At 40.5% G+C, this 17,671-nt stretch overlaps 1 protein-coding gene across 3 annotated transcripts in view; it reads right to left on the bottom strand.

The window, feature by feature from the left end:
• LOC128212061 (histone-lysine N-methyltransferase SETD1B-like) overlaps window positions 1-17,671 on the bottom strand; it is a 52,047-nt gene that overhangs the window by 7,879 nt on the left and 26,497 nt on the right. For all 3 annotated transcript variants that reach the window (XM_052917304.1, XM_052917303.1, XM_052917305.1), the window contains exons 6-7: window positions 16,780-16,929; window positions 6,044-6,289 (exon numbers count right to left, since the gene is read on the bottom strand). In XM_052917304.1, coding sequence (XP_052773264.1) covers window positions 6,044-6,289; window positions 16,780-16,929 — 396 coding nt within the window. The remainder of the gene's footprint in view (window positions 1-6,043; window positions 6,290-16,779; window positions 16,930-17,671) is intronic.

Below are 17,671 nucleotides of genomic sequence, written 5' to 3'. Positions count from 1 at the left end.
ACGTTATTGACATGTTTAATTAATAAATAGATAGCATTATGAAATATTTTCATATACTTTACTTATAAAGTTGATGTATTTGCTTATTCGATGTTTATTTTTATTTTGGTTGTTAAGTTTTGTGTATGCATTGAATCACCTGAAAACACTTTATTGTATATTCTTCTTTTACAAACGTAAATAAATAAATCTTTTACAGGCATCGCCAGTACCAGGTCCAATGTTTTGAATAAAGTCAGTTTTATGCATGGACCGAAATGACAGCTAATTTGTCATTGACATTGGATGCCTTTGATTCATACTTCAGTTATCAATCAGACATTTTTTTGTGTTAAAGGTTATAGTGACCTTTGAACCTAATGACCCAAAAATCAATATGGGTCATTTACGGGTTACGCCCACCCTCCACGTAAAGTTTGGGGTACAAAAACATACCCATTGTATAGTTATCATTCGGCCAAGCATTTCGCGCTCAAGGTCACTATGACATTGACCTTTGACCCTAATCAATATGGGTCATTTACTATTCACCCCAAACCTAAATGTCATGTTTGAAGGTCATGTGTGCATGCATTGTCGAGTTATCACACGGACAAGCTTTTTGCATTCAATGTCACAGTTACCTGGACCTTAGACCCGATGACCTCTTAAATCAATAGGGTCATCTACTGGTCAGGTCCAACCTCCAAGACAAGTTTGAGGGCCATGGGGGCAGGTATTGTCGAGTTATCACTCGGACAACCTTTTCGCATTCAAGGACACTTTGATCTCGACCTTTGACCAGATGAGCCTTAAATCAATACGGGTCATATACTAGTCAGGCCCAGCTTCCATGTCAAGTTTGATGATAATACGTCCAGGCATTGTTGAGTTATCACTCGGACAAGCTTTGGCAACGTTTTCGCGTTAAAGGTCTCTGTGACCTTGACCTTTGACACGATGACCCCTCAAATCAATAGGGGTCATCTACTGGTAAGGCCCAACATTCTTGTTTGATGCGCATAGGTCGGAATTATCACTTGAAAAAGAAAAGCTTTGGACGGACGGAAGCAATATATCCCTCTTCCTCGAACGGTGGGCATGATAGTGATACTTAATTGCAGTGACGATCAGTGTGTTCGTGGGAATGCATATCATGAGACCACTTATAAACCGGCGTTATGTGACTGCAGTCATAAATAATTAGCGATGCATTTAATATAACTGAATATGATTCAGAAGAATTCGGGTTAATTGAAGATATCGATACACTACAATTAAAAAAAACAGAAAATGCGCAATATTCAATTTCGGATTTTTTTTCTGCATTTAGATTATAATTATCGGTTCGTACTTATTCGTTAAACATACGAGTTATTGAGCCATGAAACGACATATTGGGAACCATCAAAATGCACAAGAAAATGCTGAGTTGGCGTGAAATATGTCAACTCAAGAGCGTGGACAAGCCAACCCGTTGGTCAACGCTGGCGTGCCCAAATCTAAGCTTTGATTTAAAATCGCTGTGCTTTTTTTGTTTTGTTGATTGCTTATTCAATTAAATGTAGGAGAATGCCAGTTTTTTAAACGAATACCACAAAGTAAATGTATTTTCAGTCATAACGTTATGATGTCTGTATTATTATCAGGTTTCGCGACCTTTTGCATCGTGAGAAATGGCATCGTATCGTAAACCATCACTCGCTAAGAGCAACAATAGCAACAGAGTTAGTCACCATGCCCACAATGCTATGTCACGTCTGTGCGATGACGCTGCCATACCGTCAACCTAGCCTGTAATGCAATGTCACTTCCGTGCGATGAAGCTGCCATGATGTCAACCTAGCATGTAATGCTATGTCACTTCCATGCGATGACGCTACCTTGATGTCAACCTGGCCCACAATGCTATGTCACTTCCTTGCGATGACGCTACCTTGATGTCAACCTGCTATGTCACGTCCGTGCGGTGACGCTGCCATGCTGTCAACCTAGCCTGTAATGCTATGTCACTTCCGTGCGTTGACGCTACCTTGATGTCAACCTGGCCCAAAATGCTATGTCACGTCCGTGCGGTGACGCTGCCATGCTGTCAACCTAGCCTGTAATGCTATGAAACCTCCTTGCGATGACGTAACCATGATGTCATTCTAGCCTGTAATAATATGTCACTTCCGTGCGATGACGTAACCATGATGTCATTCTAGCATGTAATGCTATGTCACTTCCGTGCGATGACGCTACCTTGATGTCGACATATCCTGCAATGTTATGTCACTTCCGTGCGATGACGCTGCCATGATGTCAACATAGCCTGCAATGTCATGTCACTTACGTGCGATGACGCTGTCATGATTTCAACCTAGCCTGCAATGCTATGTCACTTCCGTGCGATGACACTGTCATGATGTCATTCTAGCCTAAAATGCTATGAAACTTCCGTGCGATGACGTAACCATGATGTCATTCTAGCATGTAATGCTATGTCACTTCCGTGCGATGACGCTACCTTGATGTCGACATATCCTGCAATGTTATGTCACTTCCGTGCGATGACGCTGCCATGATGTCAACCTAGCCTGCAATGTCATGTCACTTACGTGCGATGACGCTGTCATGATTTCAACCTAGCCTGCAATGCTATGTCACTTTCGTGCGATGACGCTACCATGATGTCAACCTAGCCTGCAAAACTATGTCACATCCGTGCGATGACGCTACCATGATGCCAACCTAGCCTGTTATGCTATGTCGCATCCGTCTGAAGACGCTACCATGATGCCAACCTAGCCTGTAGTGCTATGTCACTTCCGTGCGATGACGCTGCCATGATGTCAACCTAGCCTGCAATACTATGTAACATCCGTGCGATGACGCTGCCATGATGTCAACCTTGCCTGCAATGTTATGTCACTTCCGTGCGATGACGCTGCCATGATGTCAACCTAGCCTGCAATGTTATGTCACCCGTGCGATGACGCTACCATGATGTCAACCTTGCCTGCAATGTTATGTCACTTCCGTGCGATGACGCTGCCATGATGTCAACCTAGCCTGCAATACTATGTCACATCCGTGCGATGACGCTGCCATGATGTCAACCTTGCCTGCAATGTTATGTCACTTCCGTGCGATGAAGCTACCATGATGTCAACCTAGCCTGCAATGTTATGTCACTTCCGTGCGATGACGCTACCATGATGTCAACCTTGCCTGCAATGTTATGCCACTTCCGTGCGATGACGCTGCCATGATGTCAACCTAGCCTGCAATGTTATGCCACTTCCGTGCGATGACGCTGCCATGATGTCAACCTAGCCTGCAATGTTATGTCACTTCCGTGCGATGACGCTGCCATGATGTCAACCTTGCCTGCAATGTTATGTCACTTCCTTGCGATGACGCTGCCATGATGTCAACCTAGCCTGCAATGTTATGTCACTTACGTGCGATGAAGCTACCATGATGTCAACCTAGCCTGTTATGCTATGTCACATCCGTCTGATGACGCTACCATGATGTCAACCTAGCATGCAATGTTATGTCACTTCCATGCGATGACGCTACCATGATGTCAACCTGTCTGTAATGCTACGTCACATCCGTGCGAAGACGCTACCATGATGTCAACCTAGCCTGTAATGCTACGTCACATCCGTGCGATGACGCTACCATGATGTCAACCTAGCCTGTAATCACACTAGCCTGTAATGCTATGTCACATCCGTGCGATGACGCTGCCATGATGTCAACCTAGCCCATAATTATGTCACTTCCGTGTGATGACCCTACCATGATGTCAACCTGGCCCACAATGCTATGTCACGACCATGCGATAAGGCTGCCATGCCGTCAACCTAGCTCACAATTCTGTCACGTCCGTGCGATGACGTTGCCATGCTGTCAAATTTCAATTCTATGAAATGACCGTGCGATTACACTGCAATGCTGTAAAGTCACATTTATATGTCAAGAAGATGCGATGACCTTGCCATGCTGCCAAGTTCCAATTCTATGTCGGGCGTCCGTAGGATGGCGCTGCCATGCCGTCAACCTGGCCATCAGTTTTATGTCACGTCTGTGCGATGACGCTGCCGTGCTGTTTAGTCGCAAGTCTTTGTCATCACGAAGATGCGATGACGCTGCCGTGCTGTTTAGTCGCAAGTCTTTGTCATCACGAAGATGCGATGACGCTGCCGTGCTGTTTAGTCACGCTGCCGTGCTGACAAACCATTGGACAATTCCCAACCATTCAGATCACCGTAAACTTAAACTCTTACGTACTATCACATTGATCTGTGATCGGTTCTTTTAACTAAATCATCTAAATGAAGTTTTATACAATGTACCTATATTTATGGAATTTATCAGCAACAATATTGTGAGCATATATTATATTTATATACCTGCACACGAATAAGATATTTTATAAAGTATTTAACTAAAAATATTTAAATATCAAAACAAATATATCTACTTTTTGATGACAACACATGTTTTGTCACTCTAAATTGGGAAACTCTGGTTTGAGATTATGATATATGGTGGATGACTAATTTAAATACTAATTTAAAACTAATGATTTAAATATTACCTGCATAAATCCAATATACAGCGCTATCATGTTCAACCAAAAATGGTTGTAGTTATAATTGTGAATAAAAATAAAGAAAACGCAAATGAGGGTATTTTGTGGGGAAATGTTCCGCCACAGGTGTTTTTTTTATTTAGTTCCTGTTTGTGATATACATAATCAATAATTGATAAACAGAGGAAATTCAGGTTGCTGTTTATACTCGACTTATGTATTTACTTCGTTTGTTCATAAAGGTCTAAATTGAACTTCCCCATATGCTGACGTAATTGCCTGTCTTATGATACGGATGAACTGGTTCAAAGGACATTGTCATTTAAACATTACCATTGTAAAGTTTCAGAAAATCACCTTATTTCCTTCTTGAACTCGCATTAAGAACACAAAGAAAAAGAAACTTTATTTTGAGAGATGGGCATGCTGACGGTTGTAATTAAATCTTGACGGTTTAGGGCTTCTGAATTAAGATGGCTTATCAGTCAATTTCATTGGGCAAATCTAAATCAACAATCCTAAATTTTAACAAAAACATTTTAAAGGCTTAAAAAGGACTTAAGCTAAACTAAACGAGAGACATGCAACGCCATTGGACAACTAACATATTTTTTATATAGGGCCGATTGTTTACAATTTGTTTAAGCTTATAACGTTGTTAACAACAGCGATGTTAACTTTTATATATATATATAGTTTATATATATATATATAGTCGAACCTCGTTGGCTCGAACTCGCTTGGCTCGATTTCCTTGTTGGCTCAAACGGGATCAAAAGGACCGATTTCATTATACTGAAGGTAAGCATTCCCACTTGGCTCGAACTCCCCGATGCTCAAGGTATTTTTACCGGTACCTTGGAGTTCTAGCCAATGGGGTTCGACCGTATATATATATATGGAAAAAACATGTAAAGCTGAAACATGTGTCTGGAACATTGTTGGAAAGAAGTGCAGATCACAACTGTGTCTATTTAAGGTCCAGAGCAATACAAATTTGAAAGTTAACAATGATGACTTTAACAAAGTTATGAACGATCGGGCAATTATAACATAACTATCAACATAATGTTAATGGTATAACGGCCTTGGCATGGTCAGTAAACAACACTAGGACATGTTGTTTCATGTCTACATCGCCCGGTCTGCTCCTTGATCAAGGGACCATTACTCAAAATGCATTTCAATGAGTGGAGAGACATACTAGTACAAATATGCACAAAGTCATTGTTAATATTTGACACTAATGTATTACCACATTCACCGATGTATGGCCAACATCTAAGTCATCATTCGGAGATTCCCGGCCGTTTTCTACAAAAACAACATCGGATGTATGTGGGCGGTTTACACTGTCAGAAATCGGTACTATGAAGAACTCGGACATTGTAAACCGTCCATATATACCCGAAGATGTCTTCGATGGAAAAAGGCCGAGGTGTTTCGATTGAGTTAAGTTTGTATTTTGAAAATTACCGCTTGGTGGGTCTAACTCCGGCCACGATCGGTAAGGGCCTTCCCGCTCTTCTATAGTCCAGGTCGGATGTCCCAAACTCACAGTGACGCTACCTCCACTGCTTCCGCTGTCCATCGAACCAGAACTTCCGGTTGACATACGGTCGCCCCGTGGCGGTACTGGGGGTATAAGGACGGGAAGCGGGCGACCGTTAACTGTCACGTCTTCATCTACTTGCACTTCCTCTACCTCGTCTGCCAGCAATGCTGGAAGGGTATTAAAATACGACTTTATTACAATGTATTTTATTTTGTATTTCTCAATGCATATATACCTGTATTTGTCAATGAGTAAATTCAATGTTTTTACCCTGTAAGATTTTCAAATGTGAGCTTACTTATAACTTTGAAGCAAACTCAGAAATATGAGCCGTGATAATTGATATCAAAGCCACAGATGCTTTCACTATTTCAACATATTGTGACCGATGGTAATTAATTATAACAACACTCGACTTTATTAAATTTTACTAATTTAAAATCACCCATTTATGAACACATGTTTCAAATTACAGAAAAATAAACATTTGTATCGATGGTTGTAAAAAAATACTCGTGCAAACGCGCTGTAACTCAAACCCATTTTTAACAAAGGTTCCGCATAATTAATCTTGCTCGTTTCGTTACACTGTCAAATAAGTATTGAAGAAATGTCGTAATCACGTCGAAGCAACTCGTGAATTATCATCTATAGAAGCAAATTGACTGAACTTTGTTCAGAAAACCCGAAGCCACACGCCGCGCATTCTATCGATTTTTTCTTGTCGTATTTCAATGTCTTAGGGGTATTTTCATTACGACTTTAGAAATCTAACTGGTGTTCCGCATTCGCGAACAAATGGCATTAACTCCTCATTAGAATGTGCAGCTAGTATGTTTATGTAAAATGAATGGCCTTTACCAGATATGTTTTTTAAAACAAAGTCATTTTTCATTCCATTAGCAGTTATTTGTATCTGAACAAATGTAAATATTACATAAGACAGATAACCAGTGTTTCGTAAATTACAATTCCTAGTAGTACTCTACTGGCAGAGTGGGAAGGCAGTCATAATTGGTGATGAATTATTCAGATAAATGAACACGATCACAGACAAGAGGATGATATCGATGCATACTTTTCATAACCGTATAATGCTTTTATTTATTTATATTTCTGCACGAACATTACGTTGAATGATAAAAGATGCAAGAGGAAATGGCGAGTTTGTGCAAAGTAGACATGCATCAATTACATCCACTGTAGATGGCATTAAGACGTTCACGTCCGAAAAACACCAAAACGGACGGTTGTCTATTTAACAGCGCGGAATAGCTGTCCAGTTCAATAATACTGTTGCCCCCAAATCTACTTTTTTCAAATTGATACTATTAAATGCATGTGACAGTTATTGTTGTCGTTTTTTTGAAGAAAAAGAACTTTGTTAATATTATTCGCGACAATTCGCCAAACGAGAAATGTTAAAGAGCCACTAACCATTGCCTAGCTTAAGATTTCAGCAACAACGAAACAATACTCGCCGATATATGCGCATATTTATACCTAGACACTTAGAGTTACGTATTTCAACAAAATGATTTGATAAATGAAAGATACTCTTCTCTTGCCTACACTTCAGGCTATGTCTCTCACAAACTGACTAGACATAAACATATTATCTAAACTTTTATCTGAACACTTACAAAACCTTAAACATATAGGGACAGGTCCATGGGACCTTGATATATGGGGACAGGTCCAAAACACTTACAGCAACCTTGATATATAGGTACAGGTCCAAAACACTTAATGCAACCTTAATATATAGGGACAGGTCCAAAACACTTAATGCAACCTTGATATATAGGGACAGGTCCAAAACCCTTATTGCTACCTTGATATATAGCGACAGGTCCAAAACACTTAATGGAACCTTGATATATAGGGACAGGTCCAAAACACTTAATGCAACCTTGATATATAGGGACAGGTCCAAAACCCTTATTGCTATCTTGATATATAGCGACAGGTCCAAAACACTTAATGCAACCTTGATATATAGGGACAGGTCCAAAACACTTAATGCAACCTTGATATATAGGGACAGGTCCAAAACACTTAATGCAACCTTGATATATAGGGACAGGTCCAAAACACTTAATGCAACCTTGATATATAGGGACAGGTCCAAAATACTTACAACAACCTTGATATATAGGGACAGGTCCAAAACCCTTATTGCTACCTTGATATATAGGGACAGGTCCAAAACCCTTATTGCAACCTTGATATATAGGGACTGGTCCAAAACCCTTATTGCTACCTTGATATATAGTGACAGGTCAAAAACACTGAATTCAACCTTGATATATAGGGAAAAGTCCAAAACACTTAATGCAACCTTGATGTATGGGGGCAGCTCCAAAACACTGAATTCAACCTTGATATATGGGGGCAAGTCCAAAACACTTAATGCAACCTTGATATATAAGGACAGGTCCAAAACACTTAATGCAACCTTGATATATAGGGACAGGTCCAAAACACTTAATGCAACCTTGATATATAGGGACAGGTCCAAAACACTTAATGCAACCTTGATATATAGGGACAGGTCCAAAACACTTAATGCAACCTTGATATATAGGGACAGGTCCAAAACACTTAATGCAACCTTGATATATAGGGACAGGTCCAAAACACTTAATGCAACCTTGATATATAAGGACAGGTCCAAAACACTTACAGCAACCTTGATATATAGGGACAGGTCCAAAACCCTTATTGCTACCTTGATATATAGGGACAGGTCCAAAACCCTTATTGCTACCTTGATATATAGCGACAGGTCCAAAACACTTAATGCAACCTTGATATATAGGGACTGGTCCAAAACCCTTATTGCTACCTTGATATATAGTGACAGGTCAAAAACACTGAATTCAACCTTGATATATAGGGAAAAGTCCAAAACAATTAATGCAACCTTGATGTATGGGGGCAGCTCCAAAACACTGAACTCAACCTTGATATATGGGGGCAAGTCCAAAACACTGAATGCAACCTTGATAAATGGGGACAAGTCCAAAACACTGAATTCAATCTTGATAAATAGCGACAGGTCCAAACACTTAATGCAGCCTTGATATATAGGGACAGGTCCAACACACTTAATGCAACCTTGATGTATGGGGGCAGCTCCAAACACTGAATTCAACCTTGATATATAGGGAAAAGTCCAAAACACTTAATGCAACCTTGATGTATGGGGGCAGCTCCAAAACACTGAATTCAACCTTGATATATGGGGGCAAGTTCAAAACACTGAATGCAACCTTGATGTATGGGGACAAGTCCAAAACACTGAATTCCACCTTGATATATAGCGACAGGTCCAAACACTTAATGCAACCTTGATATATAGGGACAGGTCCAAAACACTTATTGCTACCTTGATATATAGGGACAGGTCAAAAACACTGAATTCAACCTTGATATATAGGGAAAAGTCCAACACACTTAATGCAACCTTGATGTATGGGGGCAGCTCCAAAACCCTTATTGCTACCTTGATATATAGGGACAGGTCGAAAACACTGAATTCAACCTTGATATATAGGGAAAAGTCCAAAACTCTTAATGCAACCTTGATGTATGGGGGCAGCTCCAAAACACTTATTGCTACCTTGATATATAGGGACAGGTCAAAAACACTGAATTCAACCTTGATATATAGGGAAAAGTCCAAAACACTTAATGCAACCTTGATGTATGGGGGCAGCTCCAAAACACTTATTGCTACCTTGATATATAGGGACAGGTCAAAAACACTGAATTCAACCTTGATATATAGGGAAATGTCCAAAACACTTAATGCAACCTTGATGTATGGGGGCAGCTCCAAAACACTTATTGCTACCTTGATATATAGGGACAGGTCAAAAACACTGAATTCAACCCTGATATATAAGGAAAAGTCCAAAACACTTAATGCAACCTTGATGTATGGGGGCAGCTCCAAAACACTTATTGCTACCTTGATATATAGGGACAGGTAAAAAAACACTGAATTCAACCTTGATATATAGGGAAAAGTCCAAAACACTTAATGCAACCTTGATGTATGGGGGCAGCTCCAAAACACTGAATTCAACCTTGATATATGGGGGCAAGTCCAAAACACTGAATGCAACCTTGATATATAGCGACAGGTCTAAACACTTAATGCAACCTTGATATATAGGGAAAAGTCCAAAACACTGAATTCAACATTGATATATAGGGAAAAGTCCAAAACACTTAATGCAACCTTGATATATGGGACAAGTCCAAAACACTGAATGCAACTTTGATTTTTTGGGACAAGTCCAAAACACTTAATGCTACCTTGATATACAGGGACAGGTCCAAAACACTTAATGCCATCTGGATATATAGGGACAAGTCCAAAACACTTAATGCAACCTTGATGTATGGGGACAAGTCAGAACACTGAATTCAACCTTGATACATGGCGACAAGTCCAGAACATGAATTCAACCTTGATACATGAGGGCAAGTCCAAAACACTAAATTCAACCTTGATAGATAGGGACAAATCCAAAACACTGAATTCAACCTTAATAGATAGGGACAAGTCCAAAACACTGAATTCAACCTTGATAGAAAGGGACAAGTCCAAAACACCGAATGCAACCTTATTATATAGGGAAAAGTCCAAAACACTGAATGCAAACTTGATATATGGGACAAGTCCAAAACACTGAATGCAACCTTGATTTTTTGGGACAAGTCCAAAACACTTAATGCAGCCTTTATATATGGGGACAAGTCCAACCACTTACAATGACCACGATAAATAGGGACAGGTCCAAACGCTTACAATAACCTTGATGTATAGGGACAGGTCCAAACACTTACAATAATTTTGATATATAGGGACAGGTCCAAAACACTTAATGCAACCTTGATAGATAGGGACAAGTCCAAAACACTGAATTCAACCTTAATAGATAGGGACAAGTCCAAAACACTGAATTCAACCTTGATAGATAGGGACAAGTCCAAAACACCGAATGCAACCTTAATATATAGGGAAAAGTCCAAAACACTGAATGCAACCTTGATATATGGGACAAGTCCAAAACACTGAATGCAACCTTGATATTTGGGGACAGGTCCAAAACACATAATGCAGCCTTGATATATGGGGACAAGTCCAACCACTTACAATGACCTCGATAAATAGGGACAGGTCCAAACACTTACAATTACCTTGATATATAGGGACAGTTCCAAACACTTACAATAATTTTGATATATAGGGACAGGTCCAAAACACTTAATGCAACCTTGATATATAGGGACAGGTTCAAAACACTTTATGCAACCTTGACATATATAGGGACAAGTCTAACCACTTACAATAACCTTGATATAAAAGATCAGGTCCAAAACACTTAATACAACCTTGATATATTGGGACAAGTAAAACCACTTCCAATAACATTGATATATAGGATCAGGTCCAAAACATTTCATGCAACCTTGATATATAGGGATAGGTCCAAAACACTTACAGCAACCTTGATATATGAGGGACAGGTCCAAAACACTTAATGCCACCTTGATATATAGGAACAGGTCCAGACACTTACAGCAACCTTGATATATAGGGTCTGGTACAAAATCTTGCAGCAACCTTGATATATAGGGAAAGGTCCAAGCACTCACAACAACCGTGATATAAGGGACAGGTCCAAACATTTACAGCAACCTTGATATATAGGGACAGGTCCAAACACTTACAGCAGCCTTGATATATGGGGAAAGGTCCTAACACTTACAGCAACCTTGATATATAGGGACAGGTCCAAAGACTTACAGCAACTTTGATATATAGGGACAAGTCCAAACACTTACAGCAACCTTGATATAAATAGGGACAGGTCCAAGCACTTACAGCAACCTTGTTATTTAGGGACAGGTCCAAGCACTTACAGCAACCTTGATGTATAGGGACAGGTCTAAACACTTTCAGCAATCTTGATATATAGGAACAGGTTCAAACACTTACAGTAACCTTGATATATATAGGGACAGGTCCAAGCACTTACAGCAACCTTGATATATAGGGACATGTCCAAACACTTACAGCAACCTTGATATATAGGGACAGGTCCAAAACCCTTACAGCAACCTTGATATATAGGGACAGGTCCAAACACTTACAGCAACCTTGATATATAGGGACAGGTCCAAAACACTAACAGCTACCTTGATATATAGGGACAGGTCCTAACACTTGCAGCAACCTTGATATATAGGGACAGGTCCAAACACTGAATGCAACCTTGAAATATAGCGACAGGTCCAAAACACTGAATGCAACCTTGATATATAGGGACTGGTCCAAACACTTACAGCAATCTTGATATATTTAGGGACAGGTCCAAACACTTACAGCAACCTTGATATATAGGGACTGGTCCAAACACTTACAGCAACCTTGATATATAGGGACAGGTCCAAACACTTACAGCAACCTTGATATATAGGGACAGGTCCAAACACTTACAGCAACCTTGATATATATAGGGACAAGTCCAAACTCTTACAACAACCTTGAAATATAGGGACAGGTCCAAAACACTGAATGCAATCTTGATATATATAGGGACAGGTCCAAACACTTACAGCAACCTTGATATAAATAGGGACAGGTCCAAACACTTACAGCAACCTTGATATATAGGGACTGGTCCTAACTCTTACAACAACCTTGCCTTATAGGAACTGGTCCTAACATCCTAACACTTATAGCAACCTTGATATATAGGGACAGGCCCAAACACTGACAACAACCTTGAAAAATAGGGACAGGTCCAAGCACTTAGAGCAACGTTGATATATGGGGACAGGTCCTAACAATTACAGCAACCTTGATATATATATATATAGGCAGGTCCTTACTCTTACAGCAACCTCGATATATAGGGACAGGTCAAAACACTTACAGCAACCTTGATATATGGGGAAAGGTTCTAACACTTACAGTAACCTTGATATATGGGGAAAGGTTCTAAAACTAACAGCAGCCTTGATATATGGGGAAAGGTTCTAACACTTACAGTAACCTTGATATATAGGGACAGGTCAAAACACTTACAGCAACCTTGATATATGGGGAAAGGTTCTCACACTTACAGCAACCTTGATATATAGGGACAGGTCCAAACACTTACAGCAACCTTGATATATAGGGACAGGTCCAAACACTTACAACAGCCTTGATATATAGGGAAAGGTTCTAACACTTACAGCAACCTTGATATATGGGGACAGGTCCAAAACACTGAATTCAATCTTGATATATAGGGACAGGTCCAAACACTTACAACAGCCTTGATATATGGGGACAGGTCCAAAACACTGAATTCAACCTTGATATATAGGGACAGGTCCAAACACTTACAACAGCCTTGATATATAGGGAAAGGTTCTAACACTTACAGCAACCTTGATATATAGGGACAGGTCCAAAACACTGAATTCAATCTTGATATATAGGGACAGGTCCAAGCACATACAGCAACCTTGATATATAGGGACAGGTCCAAAACAAGACTTTTCGACGACACGTACCGCTACCTATCTAAACACGGACATGTCCGCAACACTTACCGCTACCTATCTAAACACGGACATGTCCACAACACTTACCGCTACCTATCTAAACACAGACATGTCCGCAACACTTACCGCTACCTATCTAAACACGGACATGTCCGCAACACTTACCGCTACCTATCTAAACACGGACATGTCCGCAACACTTACCGCTACCTATCTAAACACGGACATGTCCACAACACTTACCGCTACCTATCTAAACACGGACATGTCCACAACACTTACCGCTACCTATCTAAACACGGACATGTCCACAACACGTACCGCTACCTATCTAAACACGGACATGTCCACAACACTTACCGCTACCTATCTAAACACGGACATGTCCACAACACTTACCGCTACCTATCAAAACACGGACATGTCCACAACACTTACCGCTACCTATCTAAACACAGACATGTCCACAACACTTACCGCTACCTATCTAAACACGGACATGTCCGCAACACTTACCGCTACCTATCAAAACACGGACATGTCCACAACACGTACCGCTACCTATCTAAACACAGAAATGTCCACAACACGTACCGCTACCTATTTAAATACAGACATGTCCACAACACGTACCGCTACCTATCAAAACACGGACATGTCCACAACACTTACCGCTATCTATCAAAACACGGACATGTCCACAACACTTACCGCTACCTTTCTAACATAGACATGGATAATGAAACCAGGTCACCCTACTGTAAGAAGGTTGGTGTTGGAAAGCACATTTACTTTAGGGATCACTCTCGGATACTCCCAGTTATTATAAAATACTAACGTCCGCCTGCACTCTAGCTGTTCAATGACTGGTCTCTCAGATACTCCCAGTCATTACATAATACTTACGTCTGCCTGTAATGTAGCCGTACAATGACTGATCCCTCGGATACTCCCAGTCATTACATAAAACTTACGTCTGTCTGTAATGTAGCTGTACAATGAGTGGTCCCTCTGATACTCCCAGTCATTACATAATACTTACGTCTGCCTGTAATGTAGCTGTACAATGAGTGGTCCCTCGGATACTCCCAGCCATTACATAATACTTACGTCTGTCTGTAATGTAGCTGTACAATGAGTGGTCCCTCTGATACTCCCAGTCATTACATGATACTTACGTCTGTCTGTAATGTAGCTGTACAATGAGTGGTCCCTCGGATACTCCCAGCCATTACATAATACTTACGTCTGCCTGTAATGTAGCTGTACAAAGAGTGGTCCCTCTGATACTCCCAGCCAATACATAATACTTACGTCTGTCTGTAATGTAGCTGTACAATGAGTGGTCCCTCTGATACTCCCAGCCATTACATAATACTTACGTCTGCCTGTAATGTAGCTGTACAATGAGTGGTCCCTCTGATACTCCCAGTCATTACATAATACTTACGTCTGTCTGTAATGTAGCTGTACAATGAGTGGTCCCTCTGATTCTCCCAGTCATTACATAATACTTACGTCTGTCTGTAATGTAGCTGTACAATGAGTGGTCCCTCTGATACTCCCAGTCATTACATAATACTTACGTCTGTCTGTAATGTAGCTGTACAATGAGTGGTCCCTCTGATACTCCCAGTCATTACATAATACTTACGTCTGTCTGTAATGTAGCTGTACAATGAGTGGTCCCTCTGATACTCCCAGTCATTACATAATACTTACGTCTGTCTGTAATGTAGCTGTACAATGAGTGGTCCCTCTGATACTCCCAGTCATTACATAATACTTACGTCTGTCTGTAATGTAGCTGTACAATGAGTGGTCCCTCGGATACTCCCAGCCATTACATAATACTTACGTCTGTCTGTAATGTAGCTGTACAATGAGTGGTCCCTCGGATACTCCCAGTCATTACATAATACTTACGTCTGCCTGTAATGTAGCTGTACAAAGAGTGGTCCCTCGGATACTCCCAGTCATTACATAATACTTACGTCTGTCTGTAATGTAGCTGTACAATGAGTGGTCCCTCGGATACTCCCAGCCATTACATAATACTTACGTCTGCCTGTAATGTAGCTGTACAATGAGTGGTCCCTCTGATACTCCCAGCCATTACATAATACTTACGTCTGTCTGTAATGTAGCTGTACAATGAGTGGTCCCTCTGATACTCCCAGTCATTACATAATACTTACGTCTGTCTGTAATGTAGCTGTACAATGAGTGGTCCCTCGGATACTCCCAGCCATTACATAATACTTACGTCTGTCTGTAATGTAGCTGTACAATGAGTGGTCCCTCGGATACTCCCAGTCATTACATAATACTTACGTCTGCCTGTAATGTAGCTGTACAAAGAGTGGTCCCTCGGATACTCCCAGTCATTACATAATACTTACGTCTGTCTGTAATGTAGCTGTACAATGAGTGGTCCCTCGGATACTCCCAGCCATTACATAATACTTACGTCTGCCTGTAATGTAGCTGTACAATGAGTGGTCCCTCGGATACTCCCAGTCATTACATAATACTTACGTCTGCCTGTAATGTAGCTGTACAATGAGTGGTCCCTCTGATACTCCCAGTCATTACATAATACTTACGTCTGCCTGTAATGTAGCTGTACAATGAGTGGTCCCTCGGATACTCCCAGCCATTACATAATACTTACGTCTGCCTGTAATGTAGCTGTACAATGAGTGGTCCCTCGGATACTCCCAGCCATTACATAATACTTACGTCTGCCTGTAATGTAGCTGTACAATGAGTGGTCCCTCGGATACTCCCAGTCATTACATAATACTTACGTCTGCCTGTAATGTAGCTGTACAATGAGTGGTCCCTCGGATACTCCCAGCCATTACATAATACTTACGTCTGTCTGTAATGTAGCTGTACAATGAGTGGTCCCTCGGATACTCCCAGTCATTACATAATACTTACGTCTATCTGTAATGTAGCTGTACAATGAGTGGTCCCTCTGATACTCCCAGTCATTACATAATACTTACGTCTATCTGTAATGTAGCTGTACAATGAGTGGTCCCTCGGATACTCCCAGCCATTACATAATACTTACGTCTGCCTGTAATGTAGCTGTACAATGACTGGTCCCTCTGATACTCCCAATCGTCAATACGCGCCTCGAAGTCGTTGTTGGGGCTGTTCAAAAAGTCCCTCACGCTCTGATGACCCATAATCATCCGTTCCAGGTCTTCCATGTCATCTCCTGAATAGGGCAAAACATGAGATATCACTAAATGTGATTAATACCCTCACTACTCCACCTTCTTGAAATAAGTATCAATGAAACTGATGTATGCTCTTTAAAGCCTTATGTTGGTGAAAATTGGCTTCAATCGAGTTGATGGCCCTAAGTTCTACTATAAAAAAATAACGTTTTTTTATGCACAGCACTTCTTATCAATAAAGTCAATATGTGTATGAAGTTTGAAAGTAATAACTGAAGAAAATAAGGAGTTATTGAAAAAAGTAAAATTGTCCCGATGTCCCAGGACGGCCGGTAGGGTCAAAGTGATTCCTATATAGCCCCCTACATTAGGTGGTTGGGTATAATAATATGAAAAAGAATATGGATTGTCGATTGCTAAAGGTATCTGGGCACAACTGCGTCAACGAATGTGCATCTGTGAAAGTATTTAATGTGTCATACACATACTATGAATCGAAAAGTTTGATATAACCGTTTTTTTCGATAATTTAAATCCGAACAAATGGTTCGTATATGAGAAAATAAAAATCATATGTATTTTATAACTACCCGTTTAGCAGGAAGTGCAACCCCAAACGGGGACCAGTACATGTCAGGGCTAATACAGGTCCCAATTTCTCGAAAAATCAAAAGTCCGTAATAACAGGGTCAAGCTCAGCACACTATTTTAGATTGGGTATTATATATATGATATTCTCTTTTATAAAGAGTTTTTGGACTTTTAAAGGAAATAATACTT

Source organism: Mya arenaria, chromosome 12 (genome assembly GCF_026914265.1).
Source record: "Mya arenaria isolate MELC-2E11 chromosome 12, ASM2691426v1".
Lineage (NCBI taxonomy): Eukaryota > Metazoa > Mollusca > Bivalvia > Myida > Myidae > Mya > Mya arenaria.
The sequence above is the reverse complement of the archived record's forward strand: the minus strand, read 5'-3'. Positions and strand labels throughout refer to the sequence as shown.